The sequence below is a fragment of the Artemia sp. Qi Xiang Cuo genome, unplaced genomic scaffold, assembly GCF_049724085.1.
Source record: "Artemia sp. Qi Xiang Cuo unplaced genomic scaffold, ASM4972408v1 HiC_scaffold_3018, whole genome shotgun sequence".
NCBI lineage: Eukaryota > Metazoa > Arthropoda > Branchiopoda > Anostraca > Artemiidae > Artemia > Artemia sp. Qi Xiang Cuo.
Genome location: NW_028300413.1, coordinates 75,934 through 95,294, shown reverse-complemented (window position 1 = coordinate 95,294; position 19,361 = coordinate 75,934). Strand labels below are relative to the sequence as shown.

The 19,361-nt window shown below is 36.5% G+C and overlaps 1 protein-coding gene across 1 annotated transcript in view; it reads right to left on the bottom strand.

Moving 5' to 3' along the window:
- LOC148938708 (sodium-dependent phosphate transport protein 2B-like) overlaps positions 1-19,361 on the bottom strand; it is an 82,356-nt gene that overhangs the window by 50,582 nt on the left and 12,413 nt on the right. Inside the window, exon 2 of the mRNA XM_089107596.1 lies at positions 1,675-1,810. Within this exon, the coding sequence (XP_088963722.1) occupies positions 1,675-1,810 (136 nt within the window). The remainder of the gene's footprint in view (positions 1-1,674; positions 1,811-19,361) is intronic.

Genomic DNA, 19,361 nt, shown 5'->3' with positions numbered 1-19,361 from the left:
CGCAAGCTGCAGCAAGACTGATTTTTGAACCAGTCGGTGACTTCCGTCTTTTTGCGAACACGTCTGGATGGAACTGCATACTTTTCTGCGCATTGAAACGCGTGGTTGATTTCTGCAAGATAACTCGTAAGTTATATTTCGATCTCGTACTCACTAATATACGACCTGCATTCTGAAGTAAGTAGTAAAAACAGGAACTTTAATTTTGTTGAGTAACGTGTCACAGTCAGACATGAATAACTGACGATCAACGTGACTCCATTCTTGAACATAAAACCACTTTTCCTCTTGTGGGGTTTTGTTTTCGATATTGCACTCAATTGTCGCACAAATAGGTAAGTGGTCAGAATAGTAGCCTTCATGAAAGTACAACGGCTTGTTTAATGGGAAAGGAAGAAACAACTTAATCGAGGTTCGAGGTTGAAGAGCTGCAGCCAACATAGGTATAGGATTCATTTTTGTCAACTAATGAATACTAAGGAGGAATGGAGCTCCAAAGGAGCTGTCTTCTGGGGAGCATTTTATCAGTCAAATCACAGTTAAAGTAACCTATTAATATCAAGCGCGTCACTGCGGCGGATTTTGCGTTTTTCTTGATCAGCTTACACAGTTTTTTGCAAGCCCCCATAAACTTTGCGTCGGTTGTCTCCTTACAATACTTTGTAGGTAGGTAAACATTCATTATGGACGTGTTCAGATATGACACTGCAGAAATATGAGAATATACTTCGATCAACTTACAGGGTAAGCGAGTCAAAATGGCGAGGCCACCGGAGGGGCGTCCACACGTTGCCATTGTTTTTTTTTCCGGATAGGAAAACACAGTGCAATCCGACGAGATTTTGATCAATTCTCTTTTGTCTGCTGACAAAAAATATTCTTGGAGGCAAATAATATCATATTCATTGAGCAACTGGGTCAAAATAGGAATCTTATCAGAAACTTTTCAATTTATATTCCATGATAGAATCGAAGTTTTGTTTTCACAATAAACTTTTACCATCAACATCAATCAAAATAATAATTACTATTCCTGAACCACCTTAAAAAGGTAATTTTTCCTCACTTGACATAAAACGCTTTTTTAAATTTTTGGTTAGGCCTACTTTTGGCAGAAATTCGTTCTTTGCTTGATTGCGGCGCATACAGCAACCGTAATTTCTCAAACAATTTTGTTGTAATTTCTCACCATTTTCTCACTGTAATTTCTCACATTTTTCATTTACTTTATCATCATAAAATAACTTGCCTTGATTGGCTCCTAACGTTGTACATACAAAGCTAAAGACTTGAAAAAAAACAAAAAACTTGTCATTGGTGTTTAAAATCTTTTTAAAAGTCAGTCCCTTGGCCCTTTCCACCCTAAAGTCTAGATACTAAAGAATTAGATCTAAACGTACTTAGACCAGGACTACAGAACAAAAGTAACTAAAACTAACAAAGCGCTAAAATGTGCCAAAAATAAAATCCTGTGCATAAAATAAAAATGAATAAAAAGCCTGAGTCATGTATCTGTTTCGTGGTCTTTTAACAAATTTAATTAACTACTTGAAGCGAAATCCACATTGAAGTAGATGAATACATTTGAACAATTATTGAGACTATCTTATTTGTTGAAAATCAAGTTTTCCTTTTATTGACATAGAAAACATTAAAATAAATATATTCCCTAACCTGACCAAGCTGGTGAGTCATCAATCAAGTCTGCTGTCTTCCATGGGTCCTCTTCTTCTTTTACTTCGACAACTTTTTCCTCCCAAGTGTCTCCAATTCTTAGCTTCAAGTCTCCAGCCCTCTGTCCTCGCTCTTCCTATGAAAATATTTCTAGTTCTTGAATTCGTTTCTACTACATGCGCTTGGCCCGGAAAAAATATATCCAAGGGCTAGCGATACGGCCACGGATATCAATGCGTTCTCTTCATTTTCATATCTCAAGCAAAACAAAAAATTGCAAAACAGAGAGAAATGAGGACAATAACAGTCAGTCAAAAACAGAAGAAAAAATTATTCCCTTTCATCGTTACTTCGAAGGGGTCCTTATTATAGTTTCAGCGCTTATTCTGAGGTTTGGTTTTTATATTGTCCTTTGGACTTTCATTTGCATTTTTATTATTATTCTGCACTGACGACGGTTGAGTGGAGGTATAAACCGAAATATTTGCATAATTTTGTCTTCCGTTTTTCACTGGCTGTTATTGTCCTCGTTTCTCTCTTCTTTGTGATTTTTTTTTGTCATGATTAACCAGTGTAGTCTCATAAATTATTTAAACATAACTAGCTTATGTTTAATTTTGAAAGACTTACCTCTTCTTTCCTAATAATATGTCTTATGTATGTGCCTGTACAAGGGGATTGCATTCTGATCACCAAATCTCTGATTGCCCCAAAATTTTTAAGGAAAAGCACAATCTCATATAGTTAAAGCATTTTGTTTTATATAATTGTATACAATTTCATTGTTGTACAATGCATATAATTTATCAGAGGCTAGCGTTTCCTATAGTAAAGGCCATTCGGCTCCAAGGATTTATTGTTTATTTATTTATTATTTATTTATTTTTTTCCCCAGAGGCACTTCATATGGAGGGGGTCGTCATATGAACTTCAAGGGGGGGGGGGGCTCATTTGATTGGAAATCGAGAGTTCTAGTACCATTTTTAAGGGTCAAAAGTGATTGGAAGGCAACTAACACCCCTTCAACGCCCAAAATTTCCCCAAAAACATCCAATCAAAATTTTCAGATATCCATTTTGTTCTACGTAGCTGAAATCCAAATAGAAACTATATTTTTGAGGAGGACACTCCCCCCCCCACAGCTATCAGGGCAAGGGTTGTAAGTTATGAGGGTTGTAAGGTTGTGAAACTGTCGAGGGTTGTAAAACTGTCGAGGGTTGTAAACTGAGGGTTGTAAAACTGTCGTAGAAACTTCAAAAAGGGCTCATTCAATTGGGAATTCTAAGGGCTAGTGCCCTTTTTAATAGTCAAAAGTGATTGGAGGGCAACTAACCCTCCTCTTCCGCTCCCATTTACCCCAAACACAACAAATCGAAATTTGAAGATAGCCATTTTGTTCAACGTAGTTGAAAATTCTAAAAATTAGGTCTTTGAGGATGACAACCCCTCCCCACAGCCCTTAGGGCAAGGATTGTAAGTTATGCCGTGGGGTCATATAAGGTTTTTTCATATAAAGCTTTGTCGTAGAAACTTCAAAAGTGGCTCATTCGATTGGAAATTTAAATGTCTAGTGTCATTTTTTATTAAACGAATAATTATTCGTTTTCTAGAATATTTTCGTTTCAATGGGTTGGCGGCATTAGCCCTCTTTCCCCCTTAGACTTAAAAAAAAAATTTTTTCATGGAAAAATGGGTACTCTTCTATTAAACGGACTCTTTTATATAGTGCTAGTTTGGTTAATGCTAATCAAATAAAATAAGATGAATATATAATAGTTTAGAAACAAATTTGGGCTATATATTTGAACATTAGGGAGGGTGGGGGGCAAAGCATAGCATATATTAAATACGTAACCAAATCTAACCTAGGTACCTATCATTCAGCCATAATCCTTAGATCGTTTGGTTATGTAAGAAATGAGTAGGAGTTTCAAGACGCAATTTATTTGTTGAAAAATCAGTTGATACAAGCTTTTGTTGAAATATCTTCCTATTTGACAGCTATAAAACGAGTCCTTAAAAGTAGTTGTGACAAAGAAATTTAACTTTTATTATAAAAAATCTAAGAAATTTAAATAATTATAATACGAAAACGAAAAATTTTGAGATAGCCATTTTGTTCAACGTAGTTGAAAATTCTGGAAATTAGGTCTTTGAGGATGACAACCCCTCCCCACAGCCCTTAGGGCAAGGATTGTAAGTTATGCCGTGGGGGTATATAAGGTTTTATTCTATAGAAAACATTGTCGAAGAAACTTCAAAAGGGGCTCATTCGATTGGAAATTTAAATGTCTAGTGTCCTTTTTAATAGTTGAAAGGGATTGGAAAGCAACTAGCATCCCTTCCACGCCCACTATTTCCCCAAAAATATCTAATCAAAATTCTGAGATAGCCATTTTGTTCAACGTGGTTGAAAGTTGTGCAAATTATATCCTTAAGCAGGACACTCTCCCCACCCCCCTCAGTCTTCAGGGCAAGAGATATAAGTTTTGCCCCGGGGGCATATATGGTTTTTATGGGAGGTATGCTCTTATAAACTTCAGAGAGGGCTCATTTGATTGGAAATTGAAAGTTCTAACTCAATTTTTAAGCATCAAAAGATATCGGAGGGTAACCAGCCCCCCCACGCCCTTTTTCCCCAGATGCATCCGACAAAATTTTGAGATAGCTTTTTTGTTAAAAATAGTTCATAGATTATATAACAAAAACTCCGTTGTCGACACGACCCCCCAGGGCCCGGGGGCTGGTGTTGTAAGTTATGCCTTGGGGGCATGTATGGTTCTTATGGAAGGGATGCTCGTATAAACTTCAAAGGGGGTTCATTTTATTGGAAACTGAAAGTTCTAGTTCACTCTTTAAGAGCCAAAACAGATTGGAGGCCACCTAGCCCCCCGCCCCCCTCTATGCGTTTTTTTTCTCAAACCCATCTGATAAGAACTTGGAGATAGCCATTTTTTTAAATAGTTCAAAGACCATATAACGAAAGCTCCGGGGTCGACACAGTCCCCTAGGGCCAGAGGGCAGGCGCTCTAAGTTATGCCCTGGGGGAATATATGGTTCTTATGGAAGGGATACTCGTAAAAACTTTAGTGAGGACTCATTTGATTGGAAATTGAACGTTCTAGTTCAACTTTTCATAGTCAAAAGAGATTGGAGGGCAACTAGTCCCCCCCCCGCCCCTTTTTCCCAAATGCATCTGATAAACATTTTGAGATAACCATTAAGTTAAAAATCGTTCAAAAGGCAGGTAAAAAAAATACAGGTGTCGACACAACCCCCCCAGGGCCCGGGGGAAGGCGTTCTTAGTTATGCCCTAAAGGTATGTATGGTTCTTATGAAAGGGATGCTCGTACAAAGTTCAGAGAGGGCTCATTTGATGGGAAATTGAAAGTTCGAGTTCACTTTTTAATAGTCAAAAGAGAGCCGAGGGCAACGAGCCCCCCCCACCCCATGCCCTTTTTTCCCTAAGCCCATCCGCCATAAAATTTTGATACCGCAAGTTTTTTTTTAAATTGTTAAAAAATTAGATAACAAAACTCCAGCCTCAAAAAAACTTCACAGGGCCCGGGGGGTAGGTGTTTTAAGTGTTATCTTGGGGGCGTATATGGCTCTTATGAAATAGATGCTCGTATAAACTTCAGAGAGGGCCCATTTGATTGGATATTGAAAGTTCTATTTCACTTTTTAAGAGTCAAAAGATATCCGAGGGCAACTAGCCCCCCCCCTCCCACACACCCTTTTTTCCCAAGCCTAAGCGATGACATTTTTAAAGTAACCATTTCATTGAAAATAGTTAAAGGTCAGATAAAAAAAACTCCTGTGTTAAATCAACCCCCCAGGGCCCGGAGGCAGGCGTTGTAAGTAAAGCTGTGGGGGCATATATGGTTTTTATGGAAGGGATGCTCGTTTAAACTTCGGAGAAGGTTCATTTGATTTGAAATTGATAGTTCTCGTTCACTTTTTAAGAGTCAAAAGAGATCGGAGGGCAATTAGCCCTCCTATAAATGATTTAAAATGACACTCCTAAAAATGTTAGTATTTATTCAAAAGTTTCGACGAACACAACTGTTGTTGAATAAGCTGTTCACAATATTTTTACGGCAGAATTTTGGGCAAACGGAAAGGGGTATTAATGTCTGCATTGATGTAAATTTTGCATGACGTTTGATCGTCTACGCAGCCGAAGCCATCGCGACCTCTAGAAAGCCATCGCACTTCTCTGATGTTTAACTACATTGTAGATGTTTACATATCATAGGAAGCGCAATCGCGCTGCCCAAGTAAAGAACAATGTTGGCACAATGTATTGTTTATTAGTTTTTTCTTTAGACTAGGGCACTTCGTATCGAAAGAGGTGTCACAGAAACTTTGAAAAGGGTTCATTCGAATGGAAATTGAAGTGGCTTGTTCCATTTTTAGTCGAAAGTGATTAGAAGGCAACTAACACCCTTTCCACGGCCACCATTTCCCCAAAAACATCTAATCAAAATTTTGAGATAGCCATTTTGTTAAGCGTAATTGATTTCCAGATAAAAATTATGTTTTTGAGGAGGACACTTCTCCACAGCCTTCAGGGCAAGGGTTTTAAGTCATGCCCTGGGGGCATATAAAATTTTTATAGAGAGCGTTGTCGTAGAAACTTCAAAAAGACTCATTCGATTGGAAATTCAAAGAACTAGTGCCCTTTTTAATAGTTGAAAGTGATTGGAGGGCAACTCACCCCCTCAAGCCCACCTTTTACCCAAACACGTCCAACCAAAATTTTGAGATAGCCATTTTGTTCGAGAAGTTGAAAGTTCTGGAAATTAGGTTTTTGAGGATGACAGCCCCCCTCCCAGTTCAGGGCAAGGGTTTTAAGTTATGCCCTGGGGGCATATAGGGTTTTCATAAAAAGTATTAGTAGAGTGCTAAGTTATACTTTGCCGACCGCCATAGCAATTCCCATGCTATTTGCCGACCGCACTAGGAATTCCCATGCTATTTGCCGACCGCAATAGGACCATGCTATTTGCCGACCGCAATAGGACCATAGGAACTGCCATAGGAATTCCCATGCTATTTGCTTGAAGCTATAGGAAAATATTTCTATAAAAGCTATACACCTTTTCAAAGAGAGTGAGTATCCTTTCACATGGTCTTCCATTTTGCTTGAAGCTATAGGAATTCCCATGCTATTCTACGACCTTAAAAGCTGGCAAGGTATATTGTGGTCAAACATCTTTTGTGAGTATTGTCAAAATTATATAAGTTAACCAAACAGGTTTTTGAGACAACACTCATTTTTTAGGAGCCAATCATAGACATTGGTGCTTGCTCAATATACGGTACCTCGAGTGGTGATTGGTTAAAAATAAAGGACTAGTTTTTATTCATCCTTGAGATTTTTGTATAAAATGTTCATACATTGCGATTTAATTTTCATTATGTTTTGATATATTCTAGATAATACATCGATTATTATTAACTTTGAAACAATGGATATTTCTATTTTCAACGTGAGTATAGTTTACTGAATTTCTTAATTTATTTCCAAAAAAAAAGCATTTTACCAGTCAATTCAAATTTCAGGGGGACTTAGCCCCCCGCCCCCCTCCAACAATACAAACCCTAAAATATGATGAGTATACTCGCTAGAAAAGGCAAAGTATGCTATTTTTCCATTATGTAAATAAAATCCATCCTCCCCCCTCCTTTTTTTACGGTTGTAATTGTTTTGAAATAGTTCTTTTAGTTCAAAAAATGTCATTTTCCCCTTCATTCTTTTAAAATTAGCTTTCTTTATCGGCTTAAATAGAACAATCTGTGTTTACAATCCATGTTACAAAAATGATCGGTTTTAGAAGCAGACATTACAGGATTGTGTTATCGCATAGATTAATAACACATTTGTTCGTGTTATTCAAGACACGTTGACAAAGAGTTTTTTTTTGTCAAATTAAACGAGATATTCTATTTTCAATGTATTTGATGAAAGCAAATGGGTTTAATAGATGATTAAGAGGCTTTTATAAAAATATTAGGCGGGGAAGGGGGCAATGTATCAATTCTAACACCTTCATTGTAAGGTGAAAAAACAAACTATTTCTTCGAATGAACAGTAAAGGGGGAGAGTGGGATTCTTTGTGCAGACTAATTTTTTCTTCTGTAAAAAAGGGGATCGTTTTTTCCATGCTAAATTTTTTCTTCTTTTTAAGGATGAGGATTCATACAATTACTCCCCCCCCCCGGAAAAGAGAGCTAAGGCTAAAGGCGTTACTCCAATGAAACAAGTGGAGATAGGTGATCCATTGGGAGCCACTCACATCCATTCCAGACCGGCGCTGCCTGCCCAAGACCCACCCATGCCAGCCCCCATGCAGCCAGGTAGAAAGCTGAAAAGAGAATAGATGGTTGCTCACATGATGGTGAGCCCCGCTGCTCCAACCCTCCAAGCCAGTGACATCGCAGCCACCACCACATCTAGCTCCCATCATGCTTTGCCAGGACCATACGGCACTCAACTACAGTCTGAATTTGGAAATGTGAGCATTTTTACTTTATTGCTATTACAAATAGTAGATTTGTAAAAAAAAAAGAAAAAAGGAATAAACACGCATCCATGATCTTTCTTCAGACAAAAAATACAAAATTCAACATTTTTGCAGATAGGAACTTGAAACTTCCGCAGTAGTTTTTCCTGATACGCTAAATCCGATGGTGTGATTTTCACTAAAGTTCTATGAATTTTTGGGGGTGTTTCTTTCCGTTTTTCGAAAATAAGGCAAATTTTCTCAGGCGCGTAGCTTTTGATGAGTAAAAGTAAACTTAATGAATCTTATATATTTGAAATCAGCATAATAATATAATTCTTTTGATGTCTCTATGGGTATCAAAATTCCGGTTTTTAAAGTTTCGGTTACTACTGAGCCGTGTCGCTCCTTACTTACAGTTCGTTACCACGAATCAGATGTATTTTAACTGTGTGTATTTTCATTAATCAGAAATAAAACCCTAGTTTCTTAAATGATCAAAAATTTTTTTTATAACCAAAAATAAATATGTATTCTTGTTAATTAGAAATAAAACCCAACTTTCTTAAATTATCTAATATATCCTAACCGAGTGCATTCTTATTACTCAAAATTCAAACTAATTTTTCTTAAATGATCATTTTCTTTTAATAAATCAGATGTATCTTAACCATACGTATTCTTATTAAAAAAAAACAAAAAACAAAACACGAGTTTCTTAGTAACGAAATATTTTTTATTAGATCAGTTTTATCTTAACCAAATGTATTCTTACAAGTCAAAAATAAAACAAGTTTTATAAATGATCAAATATTTTAATAAATAAAATGCATCTTAATCCTTTCTATTCTTATTAGTCAAAAATAAACCCGGCTTTCTCAATAAATCAGTTATGAATGGCATATATTTATTTCCACATCATTATTTCTTATGTTTGATCCGGGTGCTGTAATTTTTTCAATATACATATAAACCGAATTGTATTTTAATAATGATTTTGAATATCTTTAAGTCATTTTGTTTAACTTAATCCATTAAAAGTTATGAGAAAATTAAGAATTATTGAATTAGAAATTATGACGTTGCATAATTTGTTTCCACAACACGTTTCTATCTAGTTTCGGAGACATAATTACTTATAGGCTACTGGAATATATATAGGGGTTAGAAACGTAATTTCAACCTGTAAGAATATTTCAACAAAGAAGAATATTTCATTCGAAATAATTGAAAGTTCCATCAACTATGTATGTGGGGATAACAAAAACTCCACACGCCCATTGTGCATGGGTCGGAAGTTATGCAAATGAAGTTATGTTAATCATGATGAAATATACCAAAACATAATGAGAATATAATACTTTAGTAACAAAATTACGGAAACTACAAAAAGAATTATGAAAAGCAGGCATCATAATGAAATATACCAAAATATGATGAGAATATAATACTTTAGTAACAAAATTATGGAACTACAAAAAGAATTATAGAAAGTAGGCCGTCCAGAACGCATTATATTAAATAACTAACTTAAACAACTCTATACATTAGATAAGGAAGGATCCTCCCCCGTAACCCCCTCCTCCGTTACCCCCCTTCCCCATCCTAAAAAAACCCTCCTGAAACTTCTTTATACTTCCCATTAACCAATACTATATGTAAACAATGGGCAAAGTTCATAACTTCCAGCCCTTTCCCTGGGAACTTTGGGGGATTAAGTCATCCTGAAAGACATTTATTAGATTTTTGACTATGCTGAACAAAATGGCTATCTCAAAATTTTGTTGTGTGTGTGTGTGTATGTGTGCGTGTATGTCTGTGAGCGGTGCATGCGCCGCGTCCACTCGATAATTTATTGAGATATTATAATTAAAATTGCAAATTAAATAGCTGCGTAATGAGTTTCAATTTTTTGCTGTGTGTTAATGTTTCTGCGAGTGTGTGTGTGTGTGAACGGTACATGTGCCGCTTATTTTTTCTGTCTACTCGATAGTTCATTGAGATAGTAAAATGAATATATCAAATTCAATAGCAACGTAATGATTTTCCCTATTTTTTTGTGTGTTTGTGCGCGTGTGTGTGTGCCGCCTCTGTGTATGTCTCGTCTCTGTGTGTGTGTATGTGTGAGCGGTGCATGCGCCGCGTCTACTCGATAATTCATTGAGATAGTATAATGAATATTGCAAATTCAATAACAACGTAATGATATCCGACTATGAAAAAAAATAGTGTGCTATAATTATGATAAAACTTTCCTAAAAAAAATTGTTTGATAAATCCAACTAAGAAATAAATAGTGTGCTATAATTATGATAAAACTTTCCTAAAAATTTTTTTTTGATAAATCCAACTAAGAAAAAAAATAGTGTGATTTAATTGTAATAAAACATTCCTAAAAAAAAATTTTTTAATAAATCCAACTAATAAATTAATATTGTGCTTTAATTGTGATAAAACTTTCCTAAAAAAAAAATTTTTTGATAAATCCAACTTATAAAAAAATAGTGTGCTATAATTATGATAAAACTTTCCTAAAAAAAAAATTGTTTGATAAATCCAACTAAGATAAAAAAATAGTGTGCTATAATTGTGATAAAACTTTCGTCAGAGAAAAAAACTTAATCCATTCATTTTCTAGTTTCAAGGGGAAGCTACGAAAACAACTGACTTCCCTGGCCCGGGACTTCAAAGTATCATGGGTAATTGTCCCCTCTTGCCGGATGATGATGTTAGTGTAGGTATGTTATTTGGTATCCCCTTGGATTTTCAATTTACAACTGATGAAATGGACAGCCTTATGCAAATTGTTGGACCTAATGTTCCCGGGGATATTTTTGACGATGATTTTATTATTAGTGATTTGGATCCTGTGCAAATAGGTGCAGGACATGAAAATAGTGTCATGTCTCCGGAACTACGTGAATTTTATTTGTTAGATTCTGTTCTAGGTCACTTGCAAACACACAGGGTAGATTTTAATCCTCCCGTAGAAAACGTGATTGACAGGAGTGTTATTTTAACAGACCCTGTAAATGTTCTTCATAGCTACACCGACCAAGTTCGATCACTCATTGAGATTCAGATTCAGAATTGGGGGGGTCAAGGGGGGGGGGGGGTTAAAGCATCAGTAAATCAAAAAGTTTATTTACAAAAGGGGACATCTGGTGACATTTTTTATTTTCATTTTTAAACTGGCAACCAAACTTTTTACCCTGGTCTAAATGAATTTGAGGGTAACTTTTTCAACTGGGTTAATAAATTAATTTCGACTTTGGACACATTTAACGAGAGGGGAAGCGGGTCCACAATTTTATACATTGAACACATGGATCTGAATCTCAGTAGATTTAAAAAAAACTTTATTTTTAAGAGGGGGGTCGGGGGTTTGGAGTAGTCAACGAATAAAATATCACCCAGATTTGTCGACTACGGGAGGAGTTCAGGGTTTCAAATTTGACACAGGGCTGCAATTCTCTAAATATGCATTTTTAGCAGGAGCCCATAAAACATTACAAAAATAGTCGACAGTGGGAAATCTCGATAGTCTTGCTCAAAACGGTGGAGAAAATTTCCCTAAAGTAAATTTTGAGTGTTTAGACGGAACATATCCGGTGTCCTTGAAAGAAATAACCATATTTAAGAAAGCAAATGAAAATCTTGGGTTGGGGGTGGTTGTTCTCCATTATGACACAGAATTTGTAAAGGGGGGAAAGAAACCAAATAAAAAAGGAGTTTTATATTCAGTTAGGACACCGTCGGTAGATAATGTTAATAATTAGGTTTGGGTTATTTACGAGCCTCCCAAAGATGTAAATTCCTACGGTCATTTTTCCCCTGTTAAAGAAATAAGTCGACTCCTATCCCAAAGTGTGAAGAAAGGGGAACGTCTCTATTGCCCCATGTGCATTTCCCCATTTAGATCTGAGAGAACATTCTCGGATCATATGAAATATTGCAAAATTCATGGCAATCAAAGAATAGAAATGCCGGCAGAAGGAAAAGATACTTTACAATTAAAAAATTTCCAAAATTCCCTGCTACAAGTTGATAAAGTATCTTTGGACTGTGAATCAAGACTGGTGGAGGTATCGGACCCATCAAGGCCAAATATAGTCATGGGGCAACAAATAGTTGCGTGTTTCAATCCGCATGCCCGTCGCAATTCTAATAATAAAATGCAGTTGGAAGAGTTTTTTTTGGCTATGGATGAGGAGGGTAGCATGGAAAAGTTATTGGTATCTTTAATAAAAACAGCAAATAGTGCAAATTCATGATTGCGTCACACCACCTACCCAATGACATTATCATATAGAGAGCAACAGGCACTAAAAAAAGGGACAATTTTTTGGGTTTGTAGGGGTGCTCTTGCCCTAAAAGACGCTGTCCAGGACCATAATCACCTTATTGACCCCAATTCAACGGAAAAAAGTAACTTTCGGGGAAGGGCTCACAATTCATGTAACTTAAAAATTAAACAGCAACTTTTTATTTCGGTTTTTATACATAATTCTAACTACGATCTGAAGTATGTGCTACCAGCAATGGCACATTTTCAAAGAAATGGAACAGTGGATGATGCATGGGTGATAGACAGCTTTTCCTACAAAATTTTCCTAAATCATCGGAAAAGTTTCTTGTTTTGGAATTTATGTGGAGATTTGTTGAAGACGACATTGAGTACACGAATAAAATTCGCTTTTTAGATTCTTATGGTTTTTCCCCAACTCATTGAGCGAAATTGTTAAAGTGCAGAAAAAAGATGCCAGTTGGGATAATTTACCCCTTCTCAGGAAACAATTTCAAAATGGTTTATATGATTTGTTGACGGTCAATGGCATATATCCTTATGATTATTATTGTTCCATGTCGAGATTCGCCGAGGAAACTATTCCCTCGATTGAATCGTTTACGACAGTCTACACGATCGTAGGTTCACCCCCGATTAATACAGTTTTGCTAAAAATGTGTAGGAAGAGGGAGGGTGCAAAAATGGGTTTGACTACTGCAAGCTGTATTTGTTGAGTGATGCGTTAACATTGTTATACATGATTTTGAAAATTATGGAAAAAATATATGGAGACTTAAATCCTGCTTTGGGCCTTTATTTTTCATCTCCTCATCGGGTGATTGACCTCATCCTTAGATTTACCGGAAAAAAAATCTGGTTAATTACTGGAATCGTTCACCACTTGTTCATCGAAAGGTCAATGAGGGGTGGATTTGTTTTTCACGAGGATCGTATCTTGGAAACTGATCCAACTGGAGAGAAGACGGGGACAAAATTAGATGCAGTTTTCCTTGATATGAATTCTCTCTACCCCTCGGCCATGTCTTATTATTTGCTACCCTGCGATGACTATAAATGACTCAATGACCCTCAAGCTCTCCATTTTACCAACATTGACAGTGTTGAGGAGAATGGGCCAGTTTGATGGTTTTTTGAAATCGATGGAGAGATACCAGTGGAGCTTCAAGATTCAGTAAAGGATTTTGTTTTTTCGTTTATCAATAGACCTGTGACTAGGGACTCTTTGAGCCCTCGCAATAGATATTTCGTCGAGGTGGACGGATTTCATTGGTCCCCTTCAAAACAAAAACTTATTGCTGACCTTCTTCCTAAAAAAAATACTGTTGTACATCATGTGACTTTAAAATGGATGTGCAACAACGGTTTCAACGTCACAAAGGTTCATAGAGCCCTCCAGTTTAGCCAAAAACTCTATCTAAAAACGTTTGTTGACACTTTTGTCAACAAACGTTCTGAAGCACAAACGAAAGCCGAAAAAGAAATTTATAAGCTCATTTTGAATTCGGCTTTTGGTAAAATGTGTGAGAGTGTTCGCAATAGAAATCGTTGTGACGTCGTGACCGATACCGAACAATGTGCTCGAATTATTGCTGATCCAAATTACACTTCCTTCACGATCATTGGCCCGGACATGGTACTATTGAATAGAAAAAGAAGAAGCGTTGTCCTGAATAAAAATATTGCTGCAGGCAGTGCGATCTTGGAGATCTCTAAAAACCTCATGTTGTAATTCTACTACAATGTGGCTAGAGTACAGTGGTCGAAAAAAGGGCAAGTAGAGGTCTTCTATGGGAACACAGATTCTATACTGCTTAAATAGTAAAATCAACATCTACGGGGTGGTGGGGTAGACGATGGCTGATTTGGCTAATAAATGGACTACACCAATTGGAATGGGCTATATGTAGATCATGTGCCCCGGCAAGTATAAAATCAGCAATTTTTGTTTAAATCATAACCGGGGAGCAACTTGATTTCCAGTATGGTGTTTATTGTCTTATAGTCGTACTTTATGCAGACACTCAGCGAGGAAATCAAAAACCGTGGCAAAGGGATGTCCATATGCAATGTAACTAGGACGCTTAGCATGGCCATTTAGGTAAATTGTATTGCTCAAAATACAACCCCCTGAGCCCAATTGCTGGCAATTCGTTCCCTCAACTACAGGAACTTTACTGTAAATGTAGAAATGAGTACCATTTCCGACAAGGTCTATGTTTGTCAAGACGGTGTGACTACCCTCCCCCTTGGGCACTATTTAACTTCAGACCGGGCCGAATGTGTTATCCATAGGGAAAGTCTCGGTTTGAATAAAGTCCTATAAATTTTCCCAAAACCTTGGGGGGGGGGGGGCTCGCGGCCTTTGGGGGGGGGGGGTAGTGGCGCACCGCCACGACCAAAGTTATCTTTTTTTTACTTAGAGCAGTTTTTTTTTTGCTTTTGTAAATATACATGTTGCATTCAAATTAAAAAAAAAGTGATATTATTTTAAGTGCTTTTTTTAGTGCATTTTTGTATAAATAAATTAAAAAAGTTTATTTTTCTTTGTTTTCTGTAAAGTGCTGTTTTTAATACAAGAAATATGATTCTTTATTGATTTTTTTTGTTCTTTACCACACAGACTAGTAATAGGGGAAATTATTTAGTCATTAGACAACTATAGTCTACAGTTAGTTGTTCAGGTGAACTGTTGAAGGGAACAAGTATCAATTTAAAACACCATTCAGATCGTTTCTGTGTGGGCCCTTAATGTCAGGGAAAACAACACTCTTAACTAAAATAATTAAAAATTGTGATAAAATATTTGTGGAAAAGCCGAAAAAAATCTACTATTGTTACAGTATTTGGCAGGAGTCATACGATCAAATAAAAGCAATTGCCACGACGGGATTGGTGCAGATACAATTCATACAGGGACTTAATGTTTTCAAAATTATTGAAGCAAACTCTTGGCTTATCAGTGACGATCTGGCTGAATCTATTGAACAATGGTCCAAGGAGATGCTGCAATTATCCACCGTTCGCTCTCATTATGAACAGATTTCCGTTACTCTGGTTCTACACTATCTCTTTCATCAGAGCAAATATATGCGAACACTTGCATTGAACTGCACCTACTATATCATCTACAGAGTTGTTCGTGATTCTAGCTCGCTAATAACTCTCAATAAACAGATATACCCCGGTGCCCATAAATTTTTGCTCTCAGCATACAATCAGGCAACTAATAAACCCTACGGCTATATCCTATTGGATCTTAATCAAAATACAACGGAGGATCTGCTTGTAGTCAGAGATATTTTCGACAATGAAATTAAAGTATATCTTCCGGTGAACACTAAAAAGACCTATTAGTCGGTATCATGACACTGAAGAAAATACATGAAAATAGACATCTGTTTTCCGTTTTAAGCACTTCAAAACCATTGCTTAGGAAGGCTATACTCAAACATGGTATGGACAATGATTTCATTAATCTAATATCTGAACTTTGTTTAAATTTGACTGAGGGCAATTTTCAACTGTCAGAAGTAGTTAAGAAGCGGGCAATGAATCATCGGTCATTTGTAGGAACATTAACCTAAAAAAGCAAAGGAAATCGTTTGAAAAAGAAACTTCATCTTCAGGTAGGTGGTAGCTTTTTCACACTTTTACAACCAATAATTGCAGGACTTTTCAACAGTTGTCTCTAGATGGTGAAACCCTATAAATTGACTCCAATAGAACTCGCTCTCTCACCCGTGGAACACTTTGAGAACAATCTGAGTAAATTCCTTGACAACGAGAATATTGAGGATCATAAGAAGCTGCTTTTACTTCAAGATGTGTTTCATCGAGAGAAAAGATTATAGCCCTATTTTGTGATACTCACTGCTGGTACTCGTCACAAAAGAGAATTTCTTCCACAGTATTCTGCTGCTGCTGCTGCTGGAACACGGTTTAAGAAGGAAGACCTGGATTTAATTTTATCAGAATTCGTATATAAATTCGCCAACTAATATAATTAACAACTTAAACGACTCCTATCCTATCTCTTTGAAATTGGTTAAAATCATATTAAAGTTGAGAGCAATGGCAAAGGGATTATAATTCCAAGCGAGAGCTATGATCAACTCGATTTAATCTATGACATGGTTACAAATCGTAAAGGACTATTATCATTTGACGCTCATCTATACAACTTTTTAAAGACATTAAACTTCCCCAAAAGTCTTATTAGCAACAGACAAATTCTACAAAAATTAAATGAACATTCATCATAAACAACAACAACACCAATAAAATGTGAAGAAGAAGAAGAAGAAGAAGAAGATTGTAAATCAATCTTGGAAAATAATAGCACACCTAGTGGAAAAAACTTGACGATGGTGGCGAGGAAAAAGCGAAAACGTATCATGTCACCATCACCAACCACAATTAGTATACAAAAGGGTAGCAGACGTTACACAACGTGTTTACGTTCAAAATGGTTGAAGTTCTGAAATGTGTTTATGAAAATATTGGTGAGGTGGGGAGTTTAAGTTCACCCACCACTCTTTCCAAGGTCACTGGTGTTCACACTAAAAGTGTACAAGACTATCTACAAAATGAATCAAGTTACACTCTGCATAGAAATCATAGACTTCGTGCTAATCAATATCGAAAAACTAAAGCCTTTTTCCCATTGCATATAATGCAAGCAGATCTCCTAACTCTAGATGAGATTCAAAGACGTCACAATTCACCGTACAAGTACATTCTACTTGTAATCAGTGTTTTTAGTCGCTATGCATATAAAATTCCATTGCGGACAAAGAGAGGCGTTGAAGTTGCTCTGGCCATTGAAATTATTCTCGAACAGGATTCATATAAAAAAATTCAAACGGATCGTGGTAGTGAATTTGTTAATCCCCATGTTTCAAAAGTACTAGTGAAATATATTACATTACTCTATCATAGTCATAGTTCTATAAAGCCCGCATTGCCCGAATGATTGATAATAACTATTCGCCTTTAAATTTAAAGATATTGTACTTTGAAAAATACACCGGCTTTTATTCATGATTTAGATAAAATCATGTTGATTTATAATCAAAAACCTCATCGATCATTGTCCAACTCAACCCCAACGGAAGTTCAACATTCTAATAATGATGCATGCGTAAACTTTCTTGAAAAGCATTTTATAGAAACGATTATCAAGAAGAACACTACATACAATGCCAGTGATATTGTTTGACCCTATTGGGCAAATAATGTTTTTGAACAGGGGACTTACTTATGACCCATCAAAATGTTTAAAGTGACAAAAATCCTAGACACTAAACCCTTAACTTATCGTTTACGTGCTACCAAAGATGAAGAAATTCTCGGTGGCTTTTATGACTATGAAATACAAAATGTTAAAAACATTAGTGAAATATTTCAGACTGAAAAGAAATTAAAGACTCGTACTTACAGGGGTTGGAACCAGTTAGTTGTTCGGTGGGTAGGATACAACTCTGATTTTGATTATTGGATCTGTGTTGAAGATATTGGCAATGCTGAATTATTTATATGTAAATCTTATGTCCATTGTTTCCGATCCTCTCTACAACGACTTCAATACAAGTGATTTTTGGACAAAACTCTCCCCCGCCATCAAATTTGACGGTGCGTATAAAGTGGTTCTTGTCGACTGTATTCTCAAAAATACCTATGACATTCTGAGAAAGGATCGTGTGTATGATATAAAAGTTATACCATTCGATTGCACACTCTTTGTCGACTATGAATGGGTTGAAGCACTTAAATCTAGCGAATATCCACATGCCAAATTGAAATATATTGAATACGATAATATGACAGATTTGTTTCGTACAATCAATAGAAAAATCTCATATCGTAGGAATGGTAAATTCCATTTTAATTATTCTTTGGAACACGATAGGATTTACATTACCACACCTGTTGACACTGAAAAAATTTTCCTCAATGATAATCTGAGACGTTCTTGGTTTTAAACATAATACGATCAATGGGAAAAATGCTGGGGCCATTTACGGGATAGAGAAAGATATTTTTGGTGATTATACCCCTGGTTTTACCTCGGACGCTTGCATATTTCTCTATGCATCCTTTGTGGAAACATCGAGACTCGGTAATTCAAATGTCCCCCTCCTACGTGTTCTTGAACGAAAAACATCTCATGAACATGTTCATCACTATGATATAAAGCATCTTCAGTATGTTCCTATAAACACTTCGTATTTGGAACTCTGTCAGTTATCACTAAGAAGTGAATTGGGTGATCCTTTAGCAATAACAAAAGACTTAGCAGTGATTACATGTCATTTTCGATCCATTGTTGGCGACAACACAATCACCTAAAATGAACAATAGAAGAATTCCATTCGTCTGCCCCGATATCGATTGCTATGTTGGTGCTTTGAGTCCACATCAAATAGGCAATGGATTGGACTACTACAAGGGACGTACTACGATGTCTGGCTATGGTCTTGGTACATGGTTTGCTAGGCTATTTCATTCCGCACTACCCCTTGCCAGAAAATATCTTGTGCCTGCTGCATCAAATTTTGCTGCCTCCACACAACAGGACTGGGGATCGGGCAAGAATTTCAAGGAGAGTGTTAAGGAAAATAATAGATTTTCAGCAGGAACCATTGGTGAGCAATTAAAATCTCGGCAAAATGGAGAGAGACTAAAAAGAATGTGTGCACTTTTTTCTTTGATCAGTCTTCTCCCAGGAGGTACGTGAAGGACACCAAGAATAACTTTGATGAATAAAACGAGGAAGAGCAGTAAGCCAAAGAAGAAGAAGAAGATTTTTTGATCAAAGAAGGATTTCTTCTCTTAATATGACTTATCTCCCCCACAAGGAATTATACCCA